Raw genomic sequence first — 20,117 nt, 5'->3', positions numbered from 1 at the left:
TGTCGCTGTGATGAGGTCGCTCTAGGAGCTGAAGCGACTTCGCCTTGTCGCTCTAGGAGGTCGCTCCCGTCTTGTTCGTCGCTCTCAAATCGACACAACCCGAGCGACCTCTGGGTGTCGCTGTGATGAGGTCGCTCTAGGAGCTGAAGCGACTTCGCCTTGTCGCTCTAGGAGGTCGCTCCGAAGCATAAATGGCGAGCGAGTTCATGGCGTCGCTCCGGTAGGTCGCTCCCATGCATTGCTCGTCCAATGATCACCTTAATCACCTCTTTTGAGCTCCAAACGCACCCAAATGTCTCCAAGAACTCTATGTGGTACTCCAATACCTAATAGAGACATATGTATGCAAACTGCAACCTAGACATGGCTAAATCCTAATCTATATGATGAAAATGCACATGAATAAATGGATAAAACAATGTAAATATGCAAGATATCACCGTCGTTGCAATGACTCTAACAGATCGAAAAAATTGGAAAATAGATCTGCCAAAATCAAAACTCTAAAAGCCGACTCAGCCTCCTTCAAAACTCGCAACATCTCGTAGAACCACCAGAGGAGAGGTTCAGGGCACCGGATCTGTCCGATCAGATCTAGGGATCCAGTGATGAACCAGCCACCAGGGGGTCCGACATATCGACGCCACAGAGATAAGGAAAGAGGTGAGCAAATAAAGAGGAGAAAGGGAAGAGGTGGTGCTGGCCGGCGACGGACTGGACGTCACACGCCGGCGGAAGAGTTATCTTCTTCTTGAGCGCTTGAGAGAGAAGAGGAAAAGAGAGAGAATAATTGTTTTATATTTTATTTAATCTATTTTCCAAGTTTTTCATTAGATTTATATATATTCAATACAAAAACTCAAAAAATGTTATTTCAATACAGTTTTAGCTATAGCTATATATACATTTATATATTGAAGTATAGCTCACTAAGCAGTTCACAATTGACAATAGCTGATATATTAATTATTCTTTTGGTTTTCTTTTGACATAAACTTCGACTAGAACAGAATACGCACCAATCGTGCCATGCACAGCTAAAATTCATTTTAAATATTTATTTTATTTTTTAAATTGTTTGAGTTCATCTTTTATATTTTCTAGAAAGATCGTAGGTTGTCACTGAAATCTGAAAACCGAATATAAGTCCTTGTATATAAAATATCAGCTAAAAATTAATACCAGCTCTAACTCTAAATGGGTCATTTCTGAACTATAATTTTAATCTCAATTTTTCATCCAACTTTAAATGGTTTGAGATCTTTTATATCTATTCTATATAACGAAATTTAAATAATTTAAATGAACATGTGTAGTTCAAAATTAAAATATAACATGTGAAATCCAAAATATGACTCTAATTTAATAGATTCGATATTTTTTAATTTTTAATTTTTTATTTCAAATACAAATGAATATTTTTTAAAAAATTCTAACCAAATATTTTTAAATTTTATTTCCAAAAGCAACTAATTTCAATTTCAGTTATCAGTAAAATATAATTAAAATATTTATGTGATTTAAATTTTTATTTTAAATCAAAAATGAATTAATTTAATTTTAATTATATTTTAATGATAATTAGAATATAAATTAATTAATCACGAAAATTCGTTGGTCTTTGAATTGGAGATGATTTTCTCTCTACTTTCCTTGTTCCCAATCTCAATCTTTCACAAGGAGTAGAGATTAGAGAGTTGTCCAGATCGGGTTTTTGGCTCCGGCGTCGCACCTTTCTCTTCGGTGGTGGTCGGTCGGTTCTGTCTCCGGGTAGCGGTGGTTTGTTTAACACCAGCTTCGCCGGCTTTTGTCTCCGGGAGGTGGTGGCTTCTTTAGTGTTGCTTTCGCCTGCTCTTTATCGGGGTTCTCTCGCTCCTCTTTGATTTGCGGTTCTGTGCTTCTTTGTTCTCGTGCCTCTCGTTCTGATTCTCTGATGGTAAATCGGAGGTTTTGGATCGATTGTAGGCGGTTAATCATGTTGTCGATCTCGCAGATCCGCCAGTCCTTGATGACTTATCGGCTTGAGCTTTCCGGTGGCCATTCGGTTTGATCGTTTCATCTAGGGTTTGTCTTGCCGTCGACGGTGATACATCGTGTCGCTTCGCTGGTTTCCGGAGGAAGAAGGTTGATTCTCGTCAAGACACGTGTCCATTGATCGTCGGGCGATCGAACACGTGGACGTGTGACTCGATTTCTTCTGCGACGGGGTTTCGCGTTTTGCTTTGGGCTGTTAGGCCATAGTGTTTTGTTAAGTTTGGGTCTGTTAGTTGGACCTTTGTCTGTTGTATGTTGGGTTCGGTCCAGTGGGACCTTGTTCCATTAATAAAAGTCTAGTGAAAAAAAAAAATATTTCAAATAAAAGATTATAATATAAAAAATATTGTATTTAAATGATATGTGATTTGATAAATTTTTTAAGGAAAGGTCTAAATAAATAATCACACATAAAAAAGTCATAGGATTTTAATTTAATAAATTATATTTTATTTATTAAATCACTAAATATTCACACTTTCCTACGTAAAAACATACCCCTCGTAACACTATCATTTTGACGTGTCAAGAGTGTAACTCAGCCGCCATTTGTGATTGCCAGATGTTCAAACAGAAGAAGAAGAGCTTTAAAGAAGCCGAGACGGCGTCGTTGGTTTCTCAAAGAAGAGACAGACAGAACATGGCCGAACCAAACCACAAGCTTCATGTAGCAGTCTTCCCATGGCTAGCTTTAGGTCACATGATTCCTTACTTACAACTCTCCAAGCTCATAGCAACAAAAGGCCACACCATCTCCTTCATCTCCACGCCTCGTAACATCGCCCGTCTTCCCAAAACACCCTCCATAAACTTCGTTTCCTTACCGTTACCTCACGCCGTCGACAACAACCTCCTGGAGAACGCAGAGTCCACCACCGATGTCCCGGAGACTCACATCGGCTACCTCAAGAAAGCCTTCGACGGCCTCTCAGAACCTTTCTCCGAGTTCTTACAAGCTTCCAAACCGGACTGGATAGTGTACGACATCTTGCACTATTGGGTCCCTCCTATCGCCGAGAAGCTAGGCGTGAGACGCGCCCTCTTCTGCACGTTCAACGCAGCTTCCATCATCGTCATAAACGGACCATCATCGATCATGATCAACGGTCGTGATCCACGCAAGTCCGTGGAAGATCTCATGGACCCTCCACCGTGGGTCCCGTTTGAGACCAACGTAGCTTACCGTCCCTTTGAGGCTAGGAGGATCATGGAGTATCCCACGGCGGGTGTCACCGGTGCTGAGCTGAACGATAGCTATAGAACGGGTTTGGCTTACGCTGGCTCCGAGGTTATAGCGATTAGAACATGTACGGAGCTCGAACCTGAGTGGATTCAGTTGCTCGGTGAGATCCAGGGAAAGCCTGTGATTCCATTAGGTTTACTTCCGGCTAAAGCAACTGATGATGACGTGGATGATGATATCATAGAATGGTTAGATAGACAGAGAGCCAAGTCTGTGGTTTATGTAGCATTAGGAACTGAAGTGACGGTTAGTGAGGAAGAGATACAAGGTTTAGCTCATGGGTTGGAGCTTTGCGGGTTACCTTTCTTTTGGACCATAAGGAAAGCTTCTGTGTTTCTTCCGGATGGGTTTGAAGAGAGAGTCAAAGGCCGTGGGGTTGTTAGAGCAGAGTGGGCACCTCAGGGTAGGATTCTGAGCCACGGTTCAGTTGGTGGGTTTGTTACTCACTGTGGGTGGGGTTCAGTAGTTGAAGGGCTTAGCTTTGGTGTTCCTTTGATCATGTTTCCGTGTAACTTAGACCAGCCGCTAGTGGCTAGGATGCTCGCTGGGATGAAAATAGGCCAGGAGATTCCAAGGAATGAGCGAGACGGGTCGTTCACTAGTGTTTCTGTGGCGGAGACGATCAGAGTGGTTGTTGCGGAGGAAGAAGGGAAGATCTATAGAGACAATGCTGGATCAATGCAAAAGAAAGTATTTGGGGATAAGAGATTGCAAGATCAGTGTGTGGATAGTTTTATCAAGTTTCTGGAGAATCAAAGAGCGGGAATGTAGAGAAAATAATGATAAAAATTACTGTACAGTTTCAACATCAACGAAATGTGTAATAAAAGTTGGGAACAAGGCACAATCAGTGTAAATAACTCTGCACATGTTAATGTTTTTCAGACATTATGAATAAACTGGGTGATTCCAACCTATTATTTAACTTACATGACATATCAAATAAAGACATGTCTACGAGGAAGACAAAGCTCTGCTAAACTCCCAAGAACTTCACAAATAACTTGCATGACAAAGAAACATTTGAAAGAAAACTCACATATATCCCGTAGTATTAAGGAAACACTTGGCTTGGATAGGATCTGAACAATCATCAGAACATAGATTAACATATGAAAACTCTCTTCAAAACCTCAAAATTAGTTTCTTCTGCAACAATAATGGTTATGGAATACTTAACAAGACAATGTTCAAAGATCTACAAAGTATAAGATGGATAGTAATAGTGTTCTTAAAATTGCTTTACACGGCCAATGGGATCTAAATGAAATGCTAGACGCTCAAAAAAAGTTGTATTAGGCGTCTGTCTAATTAATAATCTTCTATAAAAGTTTAGCTATGCTTAGCTATTTCTTGAATATTTTGAAGTCACCTAATTCACTACCACCACCTTCAATGGTATTTTTTTACTATGGAATTATAAAATTATATATTGGTTGTGTATGTATAAAAGTATATTAAAATCTTGCAAACCCAACCAATAGTATGTTAGAGCATCCTTATCCCTAATACTTACTTAGGGGTTCATATTCCTAATACTCACTTAGGGGTTCTAATTATTTTTTAATATTATTAAGTTGGAAAAGTGACTTTAAAAAACTTAAAATAGAGACCTTTGAATAAGTGTGTCCATTGCAAGTCTCTAATTTTAGAGTTTTTTAAAAAAAAATATTTATTTTATTTATCTTAAAATTTATTGAAAAAATTATTAAACATAACATTTTAAACATTGAATTTCAAATAAAACATAGAAAAAAAAATTAAGAAAATAAATGAGAATAATAATTGAAAGAAGCTTTCGAGCTCAGTCAATGTCTTCATCAGGTCCGAATTTACGCCATATATGTTCAACCAAATCAACTTTGAGTTGGTGATGCATTGTTCCATCACGAATTCGAGTTCGAGCATCCATCATATTAGCGATATTTGTATGCATTTCATGGGAAATATCGAGATCGACTTATGCACTTTCGGGGATTACGCTCTGCTGGAAGCTCGTCAGCAATTATTGGATCTTCTTGAGTGCCTACGAAATGAGCTTGCGTTGTAGAGAGCGAAACACTTCCTTGACTGCTAAACACAACATTTTGTTGACTATTAAGTAGTTCAACAAATTTGGTAGAGTCTTGAAATGGAATCCATTTCCGACGTCAGAGGTAGAGAAGAAAGAGGTGAAAGAGGAGAAAGAACGAGCAAACGCATTCAGATGTTGGAAATTGAAGAGGAAGACAATGGTTATAAATAATTCGAGAAAGAGAACTAGCATTCAACACACCAACCAAACAATTCATCACAAAAGCTTTCAATTTTTCTTTTAACTAGTACCAGACTTGAATGCGTTAAGACTTGACATTTATCTAACAACAAACAATAAACAATGCTTTTTTAAATTTCAAATAAGCAGAACCAGAAAGATTAGACATTTATCTAATTCATTCAACACACTTCACGTTCCCTTTTCTATCTAACCGTCAGTTCTATTTATTACCATCATCACAACCATAATGTTACAGTTAACTACATCTTTAATTCCTCACAGAAGCTAACCACATCAGTTCTAATTCATGGAAGAGTAACACTAACCTGTATTGATGAAGCTTCCTGGCCTCTCTTTCCACATAACACATCAAAGCCGACTTCATCCATTCATCTCACCACACAAAGACAGAAACAAAAAAATATTAATCAACACAATCTTAATCATAACCTTGCAACAATCAAAACGAGATTGAAACAAAATATTTTACAGTCAAAGCCGACAGAATCAAAGGACATAAACATTATCAAAATTGATTAACTTGACAGAATCAAACGACAGAAACGTTATCATAATTGATTAGCTTGAAACAAAATATTTTACAGCTAAACCCGGCAGAATCCAAGCACAATATGAGACATGCATCATTGAAGAACATGAAACAGAAGCGTTACCTTAGCGAATCGGAGAGTGCCATCAAAGAGAGCTCTGTCGCCGTTGAGGAGAGCCACCGACACAGAGCCCCGTCCACGACAGCCACCGCCACAAATAATCGAACCTACAAATCAAAAAAACACATGCAATCAGAACAAGAATAAGTCAAATCTAACACATGCATGCTTGAAGAACACAAGAAACGATTTACCTTCCGATTCCACTATATCCACAGAGAGAGACAGCGGTCCTTCACCGTCGAGGAGACCCACGGGAGATAATCACCGATTTACTTCCTCGACAACAGCCACCGAGAGAGAGAGAGGTCCGTCTTCGTTTCCTCGAGGAGCCACGAAGAGAGAGACTTTCGTCGTTTCGTCTACGACCTACGGAGAGAGACGATTCCGAGACGTCGACAAGCCATGGTGAGAAGGATTATCGCCGTTTGGTCGAGGAATCGCCGAGACACAGAGAATCGCCTTCTCGCAGACGAAAGATAGAGAGGTTTTGAGAGAAAGAAAGAAACAGAACCAAAGCGAACCGAAGACACGCTCTTCTTTCTCCTCTTATTTTGCCTACACGTGTCCTCCAATACCGTCTCTTTCGTCGCAACAATAGGAGATGTCTCAAGTCTTTATTATTGCTTTTGATTTATTTTTAATGCATAATTAGCATTAGATCCCCTTTACCGATAAGGATGTTCTTAAATTAGATATTATTGGTTGAGTTTCCAAGAATTTCAGTATACTTTTATATACATACATCAATATATAACTTTGGAATTTTACTGTAAGAAACTACCATTGAGATTGCTCTAAGATCAAGATTCAATTCATTGACTCACTTTGGGTTAACCGAGATTGTGGCGAAGCCGCCCGTCTCGTTCGAGAGAAGCGTTCTCTAAAGTTTAGTTCACATCATCCCCGTGCAGCTGTCAATCAGAAAGAAAACAACAATTCAACACAGTAACCAAAGTTTTTTTTTTTGGTAAAATAGTAAACAAAGTTATTGTTGAAGCCTGCGTGCGATTAGAACCAAAAAACCAAAACTGAAATTCGAACCTAACCAAAAAATTGAACTAGAACCTAACCAAAAAATTGAACTATTTAAATTATTTGATATTCTATCTAAACAATCCCATCTATTATCTGATATTTTTACCAATATTAAAAAAAATGGAATCTAGAACTGAAAAAACTCGAACAGTGTCGCTCAAGCCTAAAACTAAAAACAACAGTTTCTGGAAAGAAAATGAATAAACGCGCCAGGAAGGGGTCGAACCTTCGGCCTTCTGCTTAGGAAACAGACGCTCTATCCACTGAGCTACAGGCGCCTCTTTAAAGAAAGATCTCTGACTCTCATACACCTTTCTCTTTCAATATATAAGTCTTCTCGGGAGATCCAGAGGAAGCAAAGGAAGCCATGGCCACAGAACCACTCATCCAAGGAGCAATCATGCTGCTAGCCTTCGTCATGTTCTGGGCCCTCAAGTACCTCTCTCAACAAGGCCTAACCAAGTTCCGATCCAAACACCGAGCCACACTCCAAACCCAGCGTCAGCTCATCCAAGCCTCTCGCCTCCTCGCTCGAGCCCGAGCCACCACCAAGAAATCTCAATCTCAGTCCCTCGCCAAAACCGCGCTCACCGAAGCCGACGACGTGATCGCGATCTCTCCAGACGATGCCGCCGGCCACATAGTCCGCGCCTTGGCTCTGGATCTGCTCGGCCACCACACCGCCGCTCTCAAATCGTTCGATACGGCGCTGACTTATCCGCGGCTGAAGTCGCTGTCCGTGGGGGAACGAGCCGACGCGCTTGTGAAGAGAGCTGAGATGAAGGTTGCTGTGAATCGGCGGCGGAGAAATGATTCGGCGATCGAAGATCTGGAAGAGGCGGTTAGGCTCGCCGCCGGGACGGATACGGCGAGGATATTCCGTCTTTTGGGAGAGTGTTATGAGTACAAGGGCTTGAATGAAAAGGCCCAGTGGGCTTTTAACGAAGCATTGAAAGCTTAATAGAGTTCTGTAACGGTTCGTGATGGATGAGAAAGACGGAGACTAGTTCGTAGCTCTCTCTTGCAACTTCTTTTTTGTACCCCGCTATTTTGTATTCTTTTAGATTTGTGACGATTGATTAGTTATGAAAACTTCAAAAGCCAATTAAAATTAGAATTGTTATTTATCTGAGGTAACTGACAAGGAATGAATTGTGTATTTTGTGCAATTATGCTTTGTTGTAGTTATAAAAACACTATAAGCCAATTTAAAACTTGAATTATTATTTATCTTAGATAGCTGATGAGGAAAACAAAGTGAATTTCTTTTTTGATAGAATCTAAAGAATAGCTACTCAGGGATTTCCCTTGAACTACTCTATCTGTATCTAAACAATACTGAGAATATTCTTTAGATTCTATCATTTTTGAACAAAAAAAAAAACAAAATAAAACTGGTCATTAGTCAAACTCGACCCTAAAATTCAAACCTGTTGTTCTAAAAATATACTCCCTCCGTTTTTTTATATAAGTCGTTTTAGAAGAATTTTTATGTTCCAAATTATATGACGTTTTTGGTTTTCTGTGTAAAATTTATTAACACTTAATGCTGTTTGACCAATGATAATATACCTTCTATTTTATTATTGGTTGATTTGTGGTTAGGTAAATAATTAATGATGTTTTTGTTTAGAAAATATAAAAAATTAATGATTTCTTAATTTACGTGCATAATTCTAAAACGACTTATATTAAAGAACGGAGGGAGTATCGTCCTTTTGCATGCCTAATTAATGGCTCTAAACATCATTTTCAGATTTACACTATTATCACTTCACCACGTATTTAATAATTAAAGACATTTGGAAAATAATATTCAACCGAAGACATTTCTTAGTTGTAAATTTGTAATCTCATGTTTCTGTATTTGTTTTTGTTTCTTTGTATGCGTGTTTCAGGCTGTTTCCATAGTCAGCTAATAAGATACAAAAAGTCAATAATCTTTATCTCTCAATATACAATTACATACAGTGGTCGTCCTGAGGGGAAGCATTACAAGCACTCGCTTCCAGCCCACACAAAATATTTGCATAAATCAGTTCTTTTAAAAAAATAATTATTTACAAAATTTATAAAAGTGGCCAATTTTTTTAAAATTGCTTGCAGTCTTTTTCATTTCAGGACCGGTACTGATTACATAGAAACCAGATCAAAACTATTGTCTTCGAAAGCCATATAATCTAGAACAACAGTTTCATCATCATCATCATCGTAAGAAGATGGAGGAAGTCCAGAACCATGTATTCGAAGAAGCAGCAGAAGGATCAGCAACGGAGAAAGTTTACATAGCTGTAGGAAGCGATATACAAGAAGGTTTCAAAACAATCGATTGGGCATTAAAGAAATGGCACAACACACCAATCTCCATTGTTCTTCTCCATTTCTGCAACATTTTACAAGATTTCGTCTACACCCCTTGTACAATCTCTTTCTTCTCAATTCACACCTCTTTCTTTCTTTTTAATCATTTTAAACCCAAATTTTACATTTCAATAGTTGGAAAGCTTCCAGCGAGTTCTGTCAGCGAGGAGAAGCTTGAAGTACTCAGGAAATACGAGGACCAAAAGATCAACAAGTTGTTGTCCAAATACGTTACCTTTTGCGGAAAGGTGTGTTATTTCACTTTTTTCGGGGTACAATTTGAAGTATGTTTTTCATTGGGGTCTAATAATGTAATTAAAATTTTGGGAAAATACCGTTAAATTACAGTTACAGGTGAAAGCAGAGTTACTCAAGGTTGAGAATCAAGATGATTCTATACAAATGCTAATCTTAGATTTGATCTCAAGCCTCAAGATCACAAAACTAGTCATGGGAATCACTTTCATGAGATCTTCATCATCTTCTTCATCATGGAAATCAAAGAGTGCTATAAGCGGATCGTTCTATGTATACCAAAACAAACCAGATTTTTGCGAGTTTTACATAATCTGTGGAGGCAATATGGTTATGCTAAAGAGGGAGAACGATGCGAACAACAATATTAAAAGCTGGATTGGTAAGATGTTTCATGATCCTGGAAGAAATCTAGACCGTTCATCTAGCGGCAATGATGATGATTCAGCGGGTAGTGGAAGTCCATGGGATAAGAATTTGCAGGAGATGGAGAGTTATTTCCAGCAGTTATTGAGTTTGAATCTTGAGGAAGATGATGTGGAAGAAACAGAAGAAGATGATAATGAGGAGGAGGTGGAGGTGACACTAAACGTGCTGCAACATATGGTAAGAGAATATAGCAATGTTCGGCGGTAATTAGGCGTTTTATAGGGGATTATTGATTAGGCGTGATGCCTAGACCGATTTTTTAAAAATCGCTCAAAAAATGTTTCATTTAGGTCCGATTTTCTAGACTGATTTTTAGAACCTTTGCTTAAATTGTTTTTTTTTTAAATGATTTTGATTGACATTTTCATGTGTTGAAAATGTCAGAATGTAGCAGAGAAGTTAGAGTATGTGAGAAGAAAAGTAAATGAAGCTAAGCTGATGATAGAGGAGAACATGAGAGAAGTCAAAGTCAACTCTGAGAGATCAGACAAAGCTGAATGGGCAATTTCTTTATGTACTTGCAGAGTAAGTATAAAAGACTTAAAACAAGAACTTAAAGATTGTGTGTCCTAAAACTTTTTGTTGGTTTTGAAATCAGATTGAAGAGCTTGAAGCTGGGGTAAAACAAGAAAGCGAGAGACGAAAGAAGCTTCAAATGACATTAGATTCTGATAAAGAATGCATCCAAGAAGCAAAGAACGACGTCGAAAAAGGCAAAACAAAGCTAGTTTCCCTTGGGGGGCTTAAAGAAGAACTCACAAGCAAGGCTAAGAAAATGATGGAGGCTAAGTCAGAAGCAGAAGCTGAGCTAGAGAGTGTTGTGTTAAAGAAAGGAGAGATGGTAATGGAGATTGAGAAACTTAGGAACCAAAGAGATATCTTCAACCTTAGGATTGAGTTTTGCAAAGAGAAAGAGGCCACAGGGTTGGACTCAAAGGAAGAAGTGAAGTGTGGGTATAGAGAGTATGTTGCAGATGATATCAAGTTAGCCACAGAGAGCTATTCTGATCGTTTGAGGTTAAAATCTGGTGGTAACTGGACGAATGTGTACCGAGGGAGGATTAAACACACAACAATGGCTGTAAAAGTGATTGGTGACAGTTTATCAGATGCGGAGTTTGGATCCAAAGTTAAGCTTTTGAATGAGATTAGGCATCCAAACTTGGTAGCTATTGCTGGGTTCTGTCCAGAGAAGCCTAAATGCATACTCTTTGAGTATATGCACAATGGAAACTTGAGGGACAATCTATTCACATCACAGAGGAAATCAAGAAGAAGCAAGATACTAACATGGCATGATAGGATACGCATAGCTCACCAGGTTTGCTCCGGACTTGGTTTTCTCCACTCGGTTAAGCCTAAACCAATCGTCCACGGCCGTCTAACGCCTTCTAAGATCCTCTTGGACCGTAACCTAGTACCGAAAATAACCGGGTTTGGAGTTATAATGCATCAGACTGATACAAAACCTGATGTGTTGGCTTTTGGTGTTTTGCTTCTGCATCTTTTAACCGGGAGGAACTGGCCCGGTTTGCTTAAGGCGATGTCGATGAACCAGGCGAGCATTCTAAGAGATTTGGATCAAACAGCTGGTAAGTGGCCGTTGGAGTTGGCTAAGGAGTTTGGTGGACTTGCGGTGAAGTGTTCTTCAGTTAACAGAGGAGGGAACATTGATTTTACAACTAGAGAGATAATGCAAGAGCTTGGTAAGATCATGGAGAAAGCTAATGAGTTTAGAATCACAGGAGGATATGAAGAAGCAACCAGTTCAAACATCAATGAAGCAGATCCAAATGACATACCAAGTTTTTTCATCTGTCCTATACTTCAGGTTAAATTCAGATTTTTTTCGGTTTATAAAAATGATCTATTATATTAAAATCGTATCTAGTTAAGGAGCTCACAGTCTAACTTGGTTACTGTGTGTGTTTGCAGGAAGTGATGAAGAATCCAAATGTAGCAGCAGATGGGCTTTCGTATGAGCTTGAGGCTATAGAGGAGTGGCTAAGCATGGGACATGACACATCTCCTATGACGAATCTTAGACTGGATCATCAAGTTCTAACACCGAACCATACTCTTCGTGCTCTCATTCAAGACTGGCATAGCAAAAGAGCAGCACAAGCTTCCTCCTAAGTTTCTTTTGTATATACACACAACTCAAAAAAAAAGTTTCTACTTTTTGCATTTTGATTCACATCCGATTGATTACACTATAAAAAGGATCAATCTTGTTAATATAGCTTTAAGGAAGATCACAAACAAGAAGGCACAGTCAAAACAACAAAATAATTGGTGGTTACAAGATGTTGCACAGACCTTCCGACTCGTCCAGAGGGTTTCAAGTCTGCTCGGTAAATATTTAGTCAGTCGCCGGCAAGAGAGAACAATGATCAAAGCTCAAATCATCTTCTCTCAAACCTCTACTCGTCTTCCAGATAGTGAAATGTTTTTTTTTTTAATGTAGATGATCAAAAGCGTATGTGTTTTTTCCTTTTATTATGAAATCTATGATTCTGCCAAGTTTTCAGAGTGCAACGTTGAGAGTTCTTGTGTTGTCGAAAGTAAGCACATGACATGTGACTCAAAGAAAGAAACCGAAGCTTATGTACATGTACACTATTATTATTACACATCACCAACCACAAAAGAACAAAAGAGAAAAAAAAGATTGTTCTTTCTTTGTCCGAACCAAATAATCACGACCGCAGAAGTGAAGAAGCAGAAAACACTTTCACTTCAAACACCCAACATGAAAAAATATCCAAATACTCGAAATCATATATATATCATATTCATAGCATATCAATTCTTCATTCATTTTATGTTGCCAAGTCCCCATCACCATCATCTTTGTCCATTAGTAGATTCTTGAGGATGACTTGTTGTCACTCACTTGAAACAGAGAACCAAAAGAAGTCTCCAGAAGCTATCAACCTTGCCTCCTTTTTTTTCTTTCTTTTTCTTGTTTTTTTTTTTTTTGATTATTTGATTCTTAATTATGATACTGAGAAAAAAAACACGAGAGAACTAGTCTTGATCTTTCCCAATCATCCAGCTTATAGCTTCCTTATAGACGACAGTAACTGTTCCATATTCTTCCCATCTACAAATTTAACTTCATCAGAACCACACACACAATTCAATTCAGAATTTTAAAGACTACACACGAAATTATAGTAATAATTCAAACAAACTAAGGTTGCAAATCATTGATATCAACAAAAAAACATGCACATATAAGTTACTATTAATGGTGAAACGGAAACAAGGATTTACCAGGAGCTGTAGAGAAGAAACCATTCAGAATCTGATTCCCTGAACCACCCATAACTTTCTTGTAACAAGGAACGAGAACCACAAACCCACCACCAGTATCATCCTCACTTTTAAACCCTGGTCCATGTGGCTCAACCCAACCAATCGACTATTGAATCAAAGAACTATATTTCTCAAAGAACGCTTTGTTAAAACTCTCTCAATGCTTTAGAAAACAACTCAAAAAACTAAAGCTCTCAAACTCATAAGATATGCAAACACCCTTGCATCTCTTTATATAACTTTATAATTATCCTAAACTCATTAGGATTAACACAACTCTATTTCCTAATCCTTTAGATAAATTCAAACACAATAGGATTAGGTAGCTTGTACTCTAAGCTATTTCATGCTTATCTCAACACTCTCCCCCTTAAGCTTGAAATCTTCTCTCTTCAAGTCTTGAACTCCAATGAGACTTCTCATCTCTACAAACTTAACTCTTCCTAATGCTTTCGTAAGTATATCAGCCTTCTGTCTTACTCCTGCAACATGTTCGACATTCACAAGTCCTTTTTCAACACATTCTCTAATGAAATGGAACCTTGTGTGAATGTGTTTGCTGCGTCCATGAAAAACCGGGTTCTTGGACAGAGCTATTGCCGACTTGTTGTCGATCTTTATCACCACAATCTTGCCGGGACGACCAAGCACCTCGTTGAGAAGATCCTGCAGCCAAATCGCCTGCTTCGCCGTTTCTGTCGCTGCCATGAACTCTGCTTCACATGATGATAATGCGACGATCTCTTGTTTCTGAGAACACCATGTAATGGGGTTACCACCGAGGTAGAAAATGTGACCAGTCGTGCTCTTTCCATCATCTGGATCAACATTGTAGCTACTATCACTATAGCCAACCAAACTCTCATCCGACTTTGCCTCAAACACCAAACCATAGCTCAATGTCCCTGCCAAGTAACGGAGTACCTGTTTCAAAGCCACGTTGTGTGATACCTTGGGATTGTGCATGTATCTGCTCAAGATTCCCACACTGCACGCAAGATCAGGTCTCGTATGTAACAAGTACCGAAGACAACCAATGTTTCTGCGGTACTCTCTCTCATCAACTCCTTCTTCCTTCTCTGCTTTGCCGAGTTTAACTCCTGCATCCATGGGTATATGCGCAGAGTTACATCCCATTAAGCCAGCTTCCTCCAAGATCCTAGTAGCGTACCGTTCCTGACTCAAGATTATGCTTCCTTCTCGTTGAATGACCTCTATCCCAAGGTAGTAGCTCAATCTTCCGAGATCGGACATCTCAAACTTTGCCGCCATAGCTCTTTTAAACTCGTGAATCATCTCTATGTTAGACCCTGCCACAAGTAAGTCGTCCACATAAACAGCCACTAGCAAGAGATCTTCGTGTTGCTTCTTCCGGTACAGAGATGGTTCTTTAAGACATCGTTCAAAGTTTAGCTCACACAAGACCGTATGAAGCTTCTCATTCCAAGCCCGAGGAGCTTGTCGCAACCCATAAAGCGCCTTCCTCAATTTATAAACTTTATTCTCACTACCTTTCACAACAAAGCCTTCAGGTTGTTTAACGTATACCTCTTCTTTGAGTTCTCCGTATAAGAAAGCAGTTTTTACATCCAAATGATGTAACTCCCATCGATGTGAAGCCGCCATTCCTATGATCAATCTGACTGTTTCGATGCGAGCAACAGGTGCAAAGACCTCGTCAAAATCTACTCCATGTTTCTGAATGTATCCCTTGGCTACAAGCCTCGCTTTATACTTGTTTATGCTTCCATCGGCATTCTTCTTCACCTTAAAAACCCATTTCAATCCGATTGCCTTACAGGTTGAAGGAAGATCAACTAATGTCCAAGTATTGTTCTTTTCTATCGACTTGATCTCTTCTTTGCAAGCATCTCTCCACACTTTCTTTTCTTTTGCTTCACCATAACTCCACGGTTCTTCATTGATAAGCATAAGAAGGTTCTCGAACTCAGCCTCACATAGTAAATCATACTGCTCGTCTTCCTCACATAATAACTCATAGTCATCAAGATAACTCGGTTTGTTGATGATACGAGTAGACCGTCTTAGTATCTCTGGTGGTTGATCAAGATTCTTCTCATCTTCTTCGCTTTCTTCATCCTTAATACTCACCCCACTACTTGCGTCATCGTTCCTATCTTCCTTGTTAGCAAAATCTATCACACCCATCTCCGTATGTGGCTCCTTCTCTGTTTTTCTCCACTTCCAACTCTGTTCTTCACAGAACACGACATCGCGGCTTACTATTATTCTGCGAGTCGATGGATCCAATAGCCTATATGCTTTTGATCCCGGTTCAATCCCAAGATGCACCAATGGTCGTGACCTATCATCTAGCTTCCTCAAATGTGGTTTATCTACTTTCACATGCCCCACGCAACCAAACACTCTAATATGTTCGATGCACGGTTTCTTTCCTCTGTAGCTCTCGTATGGAGTTTGTAGTAACAAGGTTCTTGTAGGAATGCGATTAATAAGGTACGTTGCGTGCCTAACAGCCTCACCCCACAAGTAATTTGGAACATCCATAGCTTTTAGAATGCTTCGTGTCATCTCAAGTAACGTTCTGTTTCTTCTCTCGACAACTCCGTTCTGCTGCGGCGAATATGGAGCGGTTAGATGACGACTAATCCCTGAGCTTTCACAGTAATCTTTGAACTCTTGGCTTGTAAACTCTCCTCCCCTATCTGTACGAAAGGTTTTAATCTTTAATCCCGTCTCTTGTTCAACCAAGCTTCTGAATCGTTTAAACTTTGTGAAAGCTTCACTCTTTTCCTTCATGAGAATGGACCACATGTATCTTGAATGATCGTCTATTAAGACGAACACATATCTGTTACTTCCAGCAGTTTGTGGTGTAATAGGACCACACAAATCCCCATGTATTAGCTCCAATACCCTTGAAGCACGATATGAGCTAGCTTGTGGAAACGATTCTCGTATTTGCTTCCCACGCAAGCAAGCTTCACAGATTTCTTTTTCAACTCCAAACTTGGGCATTCCGATAACCAAGTTCTTGTCCACCATCTTCTTTAGGTTACTCAAGCCTATATGCCCTAAGCGTGCATGCCACTTTGATGATTCCTTTAGATGTACTAGCTGCAAACATCTTGTATTTTCAACCTCCATTGCCACCTTATAGAGTCGATTTAGAGCTCTCTTTGCTTTCACCAATAATCTCCCTTCACGATCATACAAGAGTAGACAATCATCTTTCATCCTCACCTCACAACCAGACTCAGTAGCTTGCCCAAGACTCAAGATATTACTCCTAAGATTAGGAATAAAATAGATGTCTGAAAGTTCCTTGCGTTCACCATTCTTAGTTAGGAATATGATTGAGCCTTTTCCTTTTATATCTATTCTCGAATCATCACCGAATCTCACTTTCCCAGTCACTCTTCTATCAATCTTGGTGAAGAACTCTAGATTCCCTGTCATATGGTTGCTTGCTCCGTTGTCTAGGTACCATAGATTATCAATGTTGGACGAGGTATTGAGCTTGCTAGGTATAACGTTGCGTTCGTTAAGGAATACCACCTCATTCATCATCAACTCATCAGCCTCATGTGTTGTCTCTGCCTCGCTTTCATTAGTCTCTTGTAGCTTGAGAAGTCGGTCAGGACAATGCATAGCAAAGTGTCCCATCTTGTCACAACGGAAGCACACAACTTTGGATGCATCTCTTTCTTGATAATAGCCACCACTCTGTTGCTGTTGTCCTCCGTTTCTCTGATATCCTCCATTCTGCTGATAGTATTGGCGTCCACGACCTCTCCCTCGATTTCCATAACGACCTCCTCTGCCTCTGCCTCTTGAAGAGTCATATCGTTCTTGTGTCTGCGTCGGTCTATCAGCATTAGCGTACATGAGCTTGCTCTGTTCCTGATCTTCTTGTTTTTCTGTTTCGTCTTCAGCAATTCTCTCCTCATAAGCTTTTAGACGTCCCACAACATCCTCAAAGCCTGTTTTATCAAGATCAAGAACCTGCTCTAACGCAGCAACAATATGTATATATTTTTTTCTTGGCAAGCTCTGCAAGAACTTCTCAACTATCTTTGGTTCCTCAATAATTTGTCCTAAAGCTGCAGACTTGGTTGATAGTTCTCGAATTTTTCCAACAAAGCTATCAATAGAATCAGTCTCCTTCATCTTTAATCTACTGAAGTCTGCTATCAATGTCTGTAAGCGGGCCTTACGTACACGATCAGCTCCCACATGTCTTGTACTTATCGCTTCCCAAATCTCCTTCGCAGTTACAAGGTTTCCTACTTGCAATATTAATGCCTCTGGAATTGACTGGAATAACAGAGCCCTTGCAACATCATTCTTCTCTCCTTTTGCTTCTCCTGGATCGATGGCCTCCCAGACCTTATGAACACGCAACGCCGCCTCCATTCTCATTGTCCACACTGTGTAATTCGTGTCGTTGAGTAATGGACACTGAATGGACGTACCACTGCTCTTGATGTTGCTCTTCGCTGCAACGATATCTCCCATGATTTCCTTTGACTCAATAGAATAGCTCTGATACCAATTATTGAATCAAAGAACTATATTTCTCAAAGAACGCTTTGTTAAAACTCTCTCAATGCTTTAGAAAACAACTCAAAAAACTAAAGCTCTCAAACTCATAAGATATGCAAACACCCTTGCATCTCTTTATATAACTTTATAATTATCCTAAACTCATTAGGATTAACACAACTCTATTTCCTAATCCTTTAGATAAATTCAAACACAATAGGATTAGGTAGCTTGTACTCTAAGCTATTTCATGCTTATCTCAACATCGACCACTCTGGATCATCCGGTTCAGGAAACACCGCATTCCCCATCTTCTCCTCCTCTCCTCCTCTCCCAATCCATCCTTTCTTAGCCTTCTTCACCGTAGTAGAACAAGAAGATTCAGACTTAATAGTCTTTTTCAGTGAAGGAGGAGATCCTTTTGACTCTTTCTTAGTGTTAGCACCACCACCACATAACCACCTCGGAAGACGAGGAAAAGAGACTGCCATCTTTTCAAATATCTAAAAAAAAACTCCGAACCTCCGGAGATAAACTCTGATCAATCAGCCATGGATCGATCCTTCTTTAGCTTCTTCCCCCGACCTGTTAAAGCAATCAAAATTAACACTTTTAATCATCCCCATCTTCATTACATAATGATAACATAACACCGACCAAACACAAACACACAACAGTACACTGCAAAGCAAATTCAAAACCCAAATAAAAAAACATTTCAAATCCATTAATAATGTTTATGATGTGATCAGATCATATAGATCAAACATAAAAAAAAAAACAATTTTTTTAATTATTCATAATAATTATTTTTTTTTCTGGCGGAGTCTTCATGAATGGAAAATAATTAATGCTTCTTCATTTCGATGGTCCAATTAAAATAAATCGCCAAAATAAGAAAAGCAAAAAGCAAATCAATAAATGAAGAAAAAAAGGGGAGGAGGATCAAAGACTCCGACTCTATTTCCGTCAAACCACGGCAAGCACTCGCCGGGAAGAAATGCGAAAAAGAAGATGAGAGAAATATCTCCGGTAATTACGTGAAATTACCGAGAAAAATCAGATCTTTGATCGAAGGAAACCCCTAAAATCACGTCGTCTCTGAGTCTCTGATATTTCTCTGCTCTCTTTCCCTCCGACTTTTTACTCTTGACTTGTACAGAAGAAGGAAGCTCATCTTCTGCTCTACTTCATTTATAATATACTCTCTTTTCTGTATTTTTCATTTTTTTTTTTTAATTGGGCCTCGCTTCAGTGAACCCAATAAAAGTTTGATCCGACGGTTGGTAGCGGTTTACTTTGTTTAATGGAAACTTTTGGTGTACGCTTCTATTATAGACTTCACAACACTTGATTCCTACAAGTAACCAAAAAGTGGGGGAATATTACGGTTTTATTTATAAAATTATAAAATGTACCTATTTTGATTATTTTATTAATTAAAATAATTTGTATAATGATGATAGACTTAAAGGAGTATTAAAAATCTTGGAACTTTCAATTTGAGATTATGTTGCAAGTTCATGTATTTTCCATGATTCAATCATCTATAGTTTCTGAATGGATTTTTGTGTAATAGTGATGCTTAATGATAATAATAGCGTTTTACCAAACCCTTAATTATATCTCAATTAATGGACCTTTTAATCAATTAAGTCTATAAAGTGTTAGTTAGTGAATAGACAAAGGGATCACGGGTAAAAATACGTGTAACAAGTCATATAGAGTGGACTATTGATTTCAAGTTATCAGAATACAGTGCTAATTATCAGCACAAATATAGTAGATAATTAGTACATTGATCAGAATCTTAATGTGTTACAAGTAGCATATGCTATACACTTGTTGGTGTCGTCGGTTGATATATTATAATTTATAGCTTATCTACTTGATATTAAAACAAATCAGATTCTTACATAACTCAAATTTCTAATCAAATGTGTGATTAAGAATCCAATCACGATTTACAATTTTATACGAG

General features: G+C 38.8%; 3 protein-coding genes, 1 long non-coding RNA gene and 1 other non-coding gene across 5 annotated transcripts; 3 read left to right on the top strand and 2 right to left on the bottom strand.

Annotated features, from left to right (window-relative positions):
- The first annotated feature begins 2,537 nt into the window (after positions 1 to 2,537).
- On the top strand, positions 2,538 to 4,425 carry LOC106313043 (UDP-glycosyltransferase 91B1). Its single transcript, XM_013750762.1, has one exon. The coding sequence runs from the start codon at positions 2,597 to 2,599 to the stop codon at positions 4,046 to 4,048; it is 1,452 nt and encodes a 483-aa protein (XP_013606216.1). The 5' UTR covers positions 2,538 to 2,596; the 3' UTR covers positions 4,049 to 4,425.
- A 3,023-nt stretch (positions 4,426 to 7,448) lies between these two features.
- TRNAR-CCU lies at positions 7,449 to 7,521 on the bottom strand. The gene has a single exon. It is a non-coding gene; the product is annotated as a tRNA-Arg (tRNA).
- On the top strand, positions 7,509 to 8,450 carry LOC106313045. The gene has a single exon (XM_013750765.1). The coding sequence runs from the start codon at positions 7,611 to 7,613 to the stop codon at positions 8,202 to 8,204; it is 594 nt and encodes a 197-aa protein (XP_013606219.1). The 5' UTR covers positions 7,509 to 7,610; the 3' UTR covers positions 8,205 to 8,450.
- A 631-nt stretch (positions 8,451 to 9,081) lies between these two features.
- Positions 9,082 to 12,705, top strand: LOC106318587 (putative U-box domain-containing protein 50). The gene is made up of 7 exons (XM_013756628.1): positions 9,082 to 9,208; positions 9,381 to 9,661; positions 9,740 to 9,852; positions 9,953 to 10,465; positions 10,673 to 10,813; positions 10,887 to 12,119; positions 12,224 to 12,705. The coding sequence occupies exons 2-7, from the start codon at positions 9,463 to 9,465 to the stop codon at positions 12,422 to 12,424; spliced, it is 2,400 nt and encodes a 799-aa protein (XP_013612082.1). The 5' UTR covers positions 9,082 to 9,208; positions 9,381 to 9,462; the 3' UTR covers positions 12,425 to 12,705.
- A 176-nt stretch (positions 12,706 to 12,881) lies between these two features.
- LOC106318588 lies at positions 12,882 to 13,716 on the bottom strand. The gene is made up of 2 exons (XR_001265330.1): positions 13,568 to 13,716; positions 12,882 to 13,394 (listed from the first exon to the last, which is right to left on the bottom strand). It is a non-coding gene; the product is annotated as an uncharacterized LOC106318588 (long non-coding RNA).
- Positions 13,717 to 20,117: the final 6,401 nt, after the last annotated feature.

This window comes from Brassica oleracea, chromosome C9 (genome assembly GCF_000695525.1).
Source record: "Brassica oleracea var. oleracea cultivar TO1000 chromosome C9, BOL, whole genome shotgun sequence".
Classification (NCBI taxonomy): Eukaryota; Viridiplantae; Streptophyta; class Magnoliopsida; order Brassicales; family Brassicaceae; genus Brassica; species Brassica oleracea.
Note: the sequence above shows the minus strand (reverse complement) of the source record. Positions and strands in the feature narration are given on the sequence as shown.

What these genes read in the sequence shown, in the direction of transcription:
- LOC106313045 (XM_013750765.1), top strand. Translation starts at nt 7,611, where the DNA reads ATGGCCACAGAACCACTCATCCAAGGAGCAATCATGCTGCTAGCCTTC.
- LOC106318587 (XM_013756628.1), top strand. Translation starts at nt 9,463, where the DNA reads ATGGAGGAAGTCCAGAACCATGTATTCGAAGAAGCAGCAGAAGGATCA. An exon ending in AGATTTCGTCTACACCCCTT is followed by an intron (nt 9,662 to 9,739) that starts GTACAATCTCTT and finishes ACATTTCAATAG; the next exon opens with TTGGAAAGCTTCCAGCGAGT. An exon ending in TAAACGTGCTGCAACATATG is followed by an intron (nt 10,466 to 10,672) that starts GTAAGAGAATAT and finishes TGAAAATGTCAG; the next exon opens with AATGTAGCAGAGAAGTTAGA.
- LOC106313043 (XM_013750762.1), top strand. Translation starts at nt 2,597, where the DNA reads ATGTTCAAACAGAAGAAGAAGAGCTTTAAAGAAGCCGAGACGGCGTCG.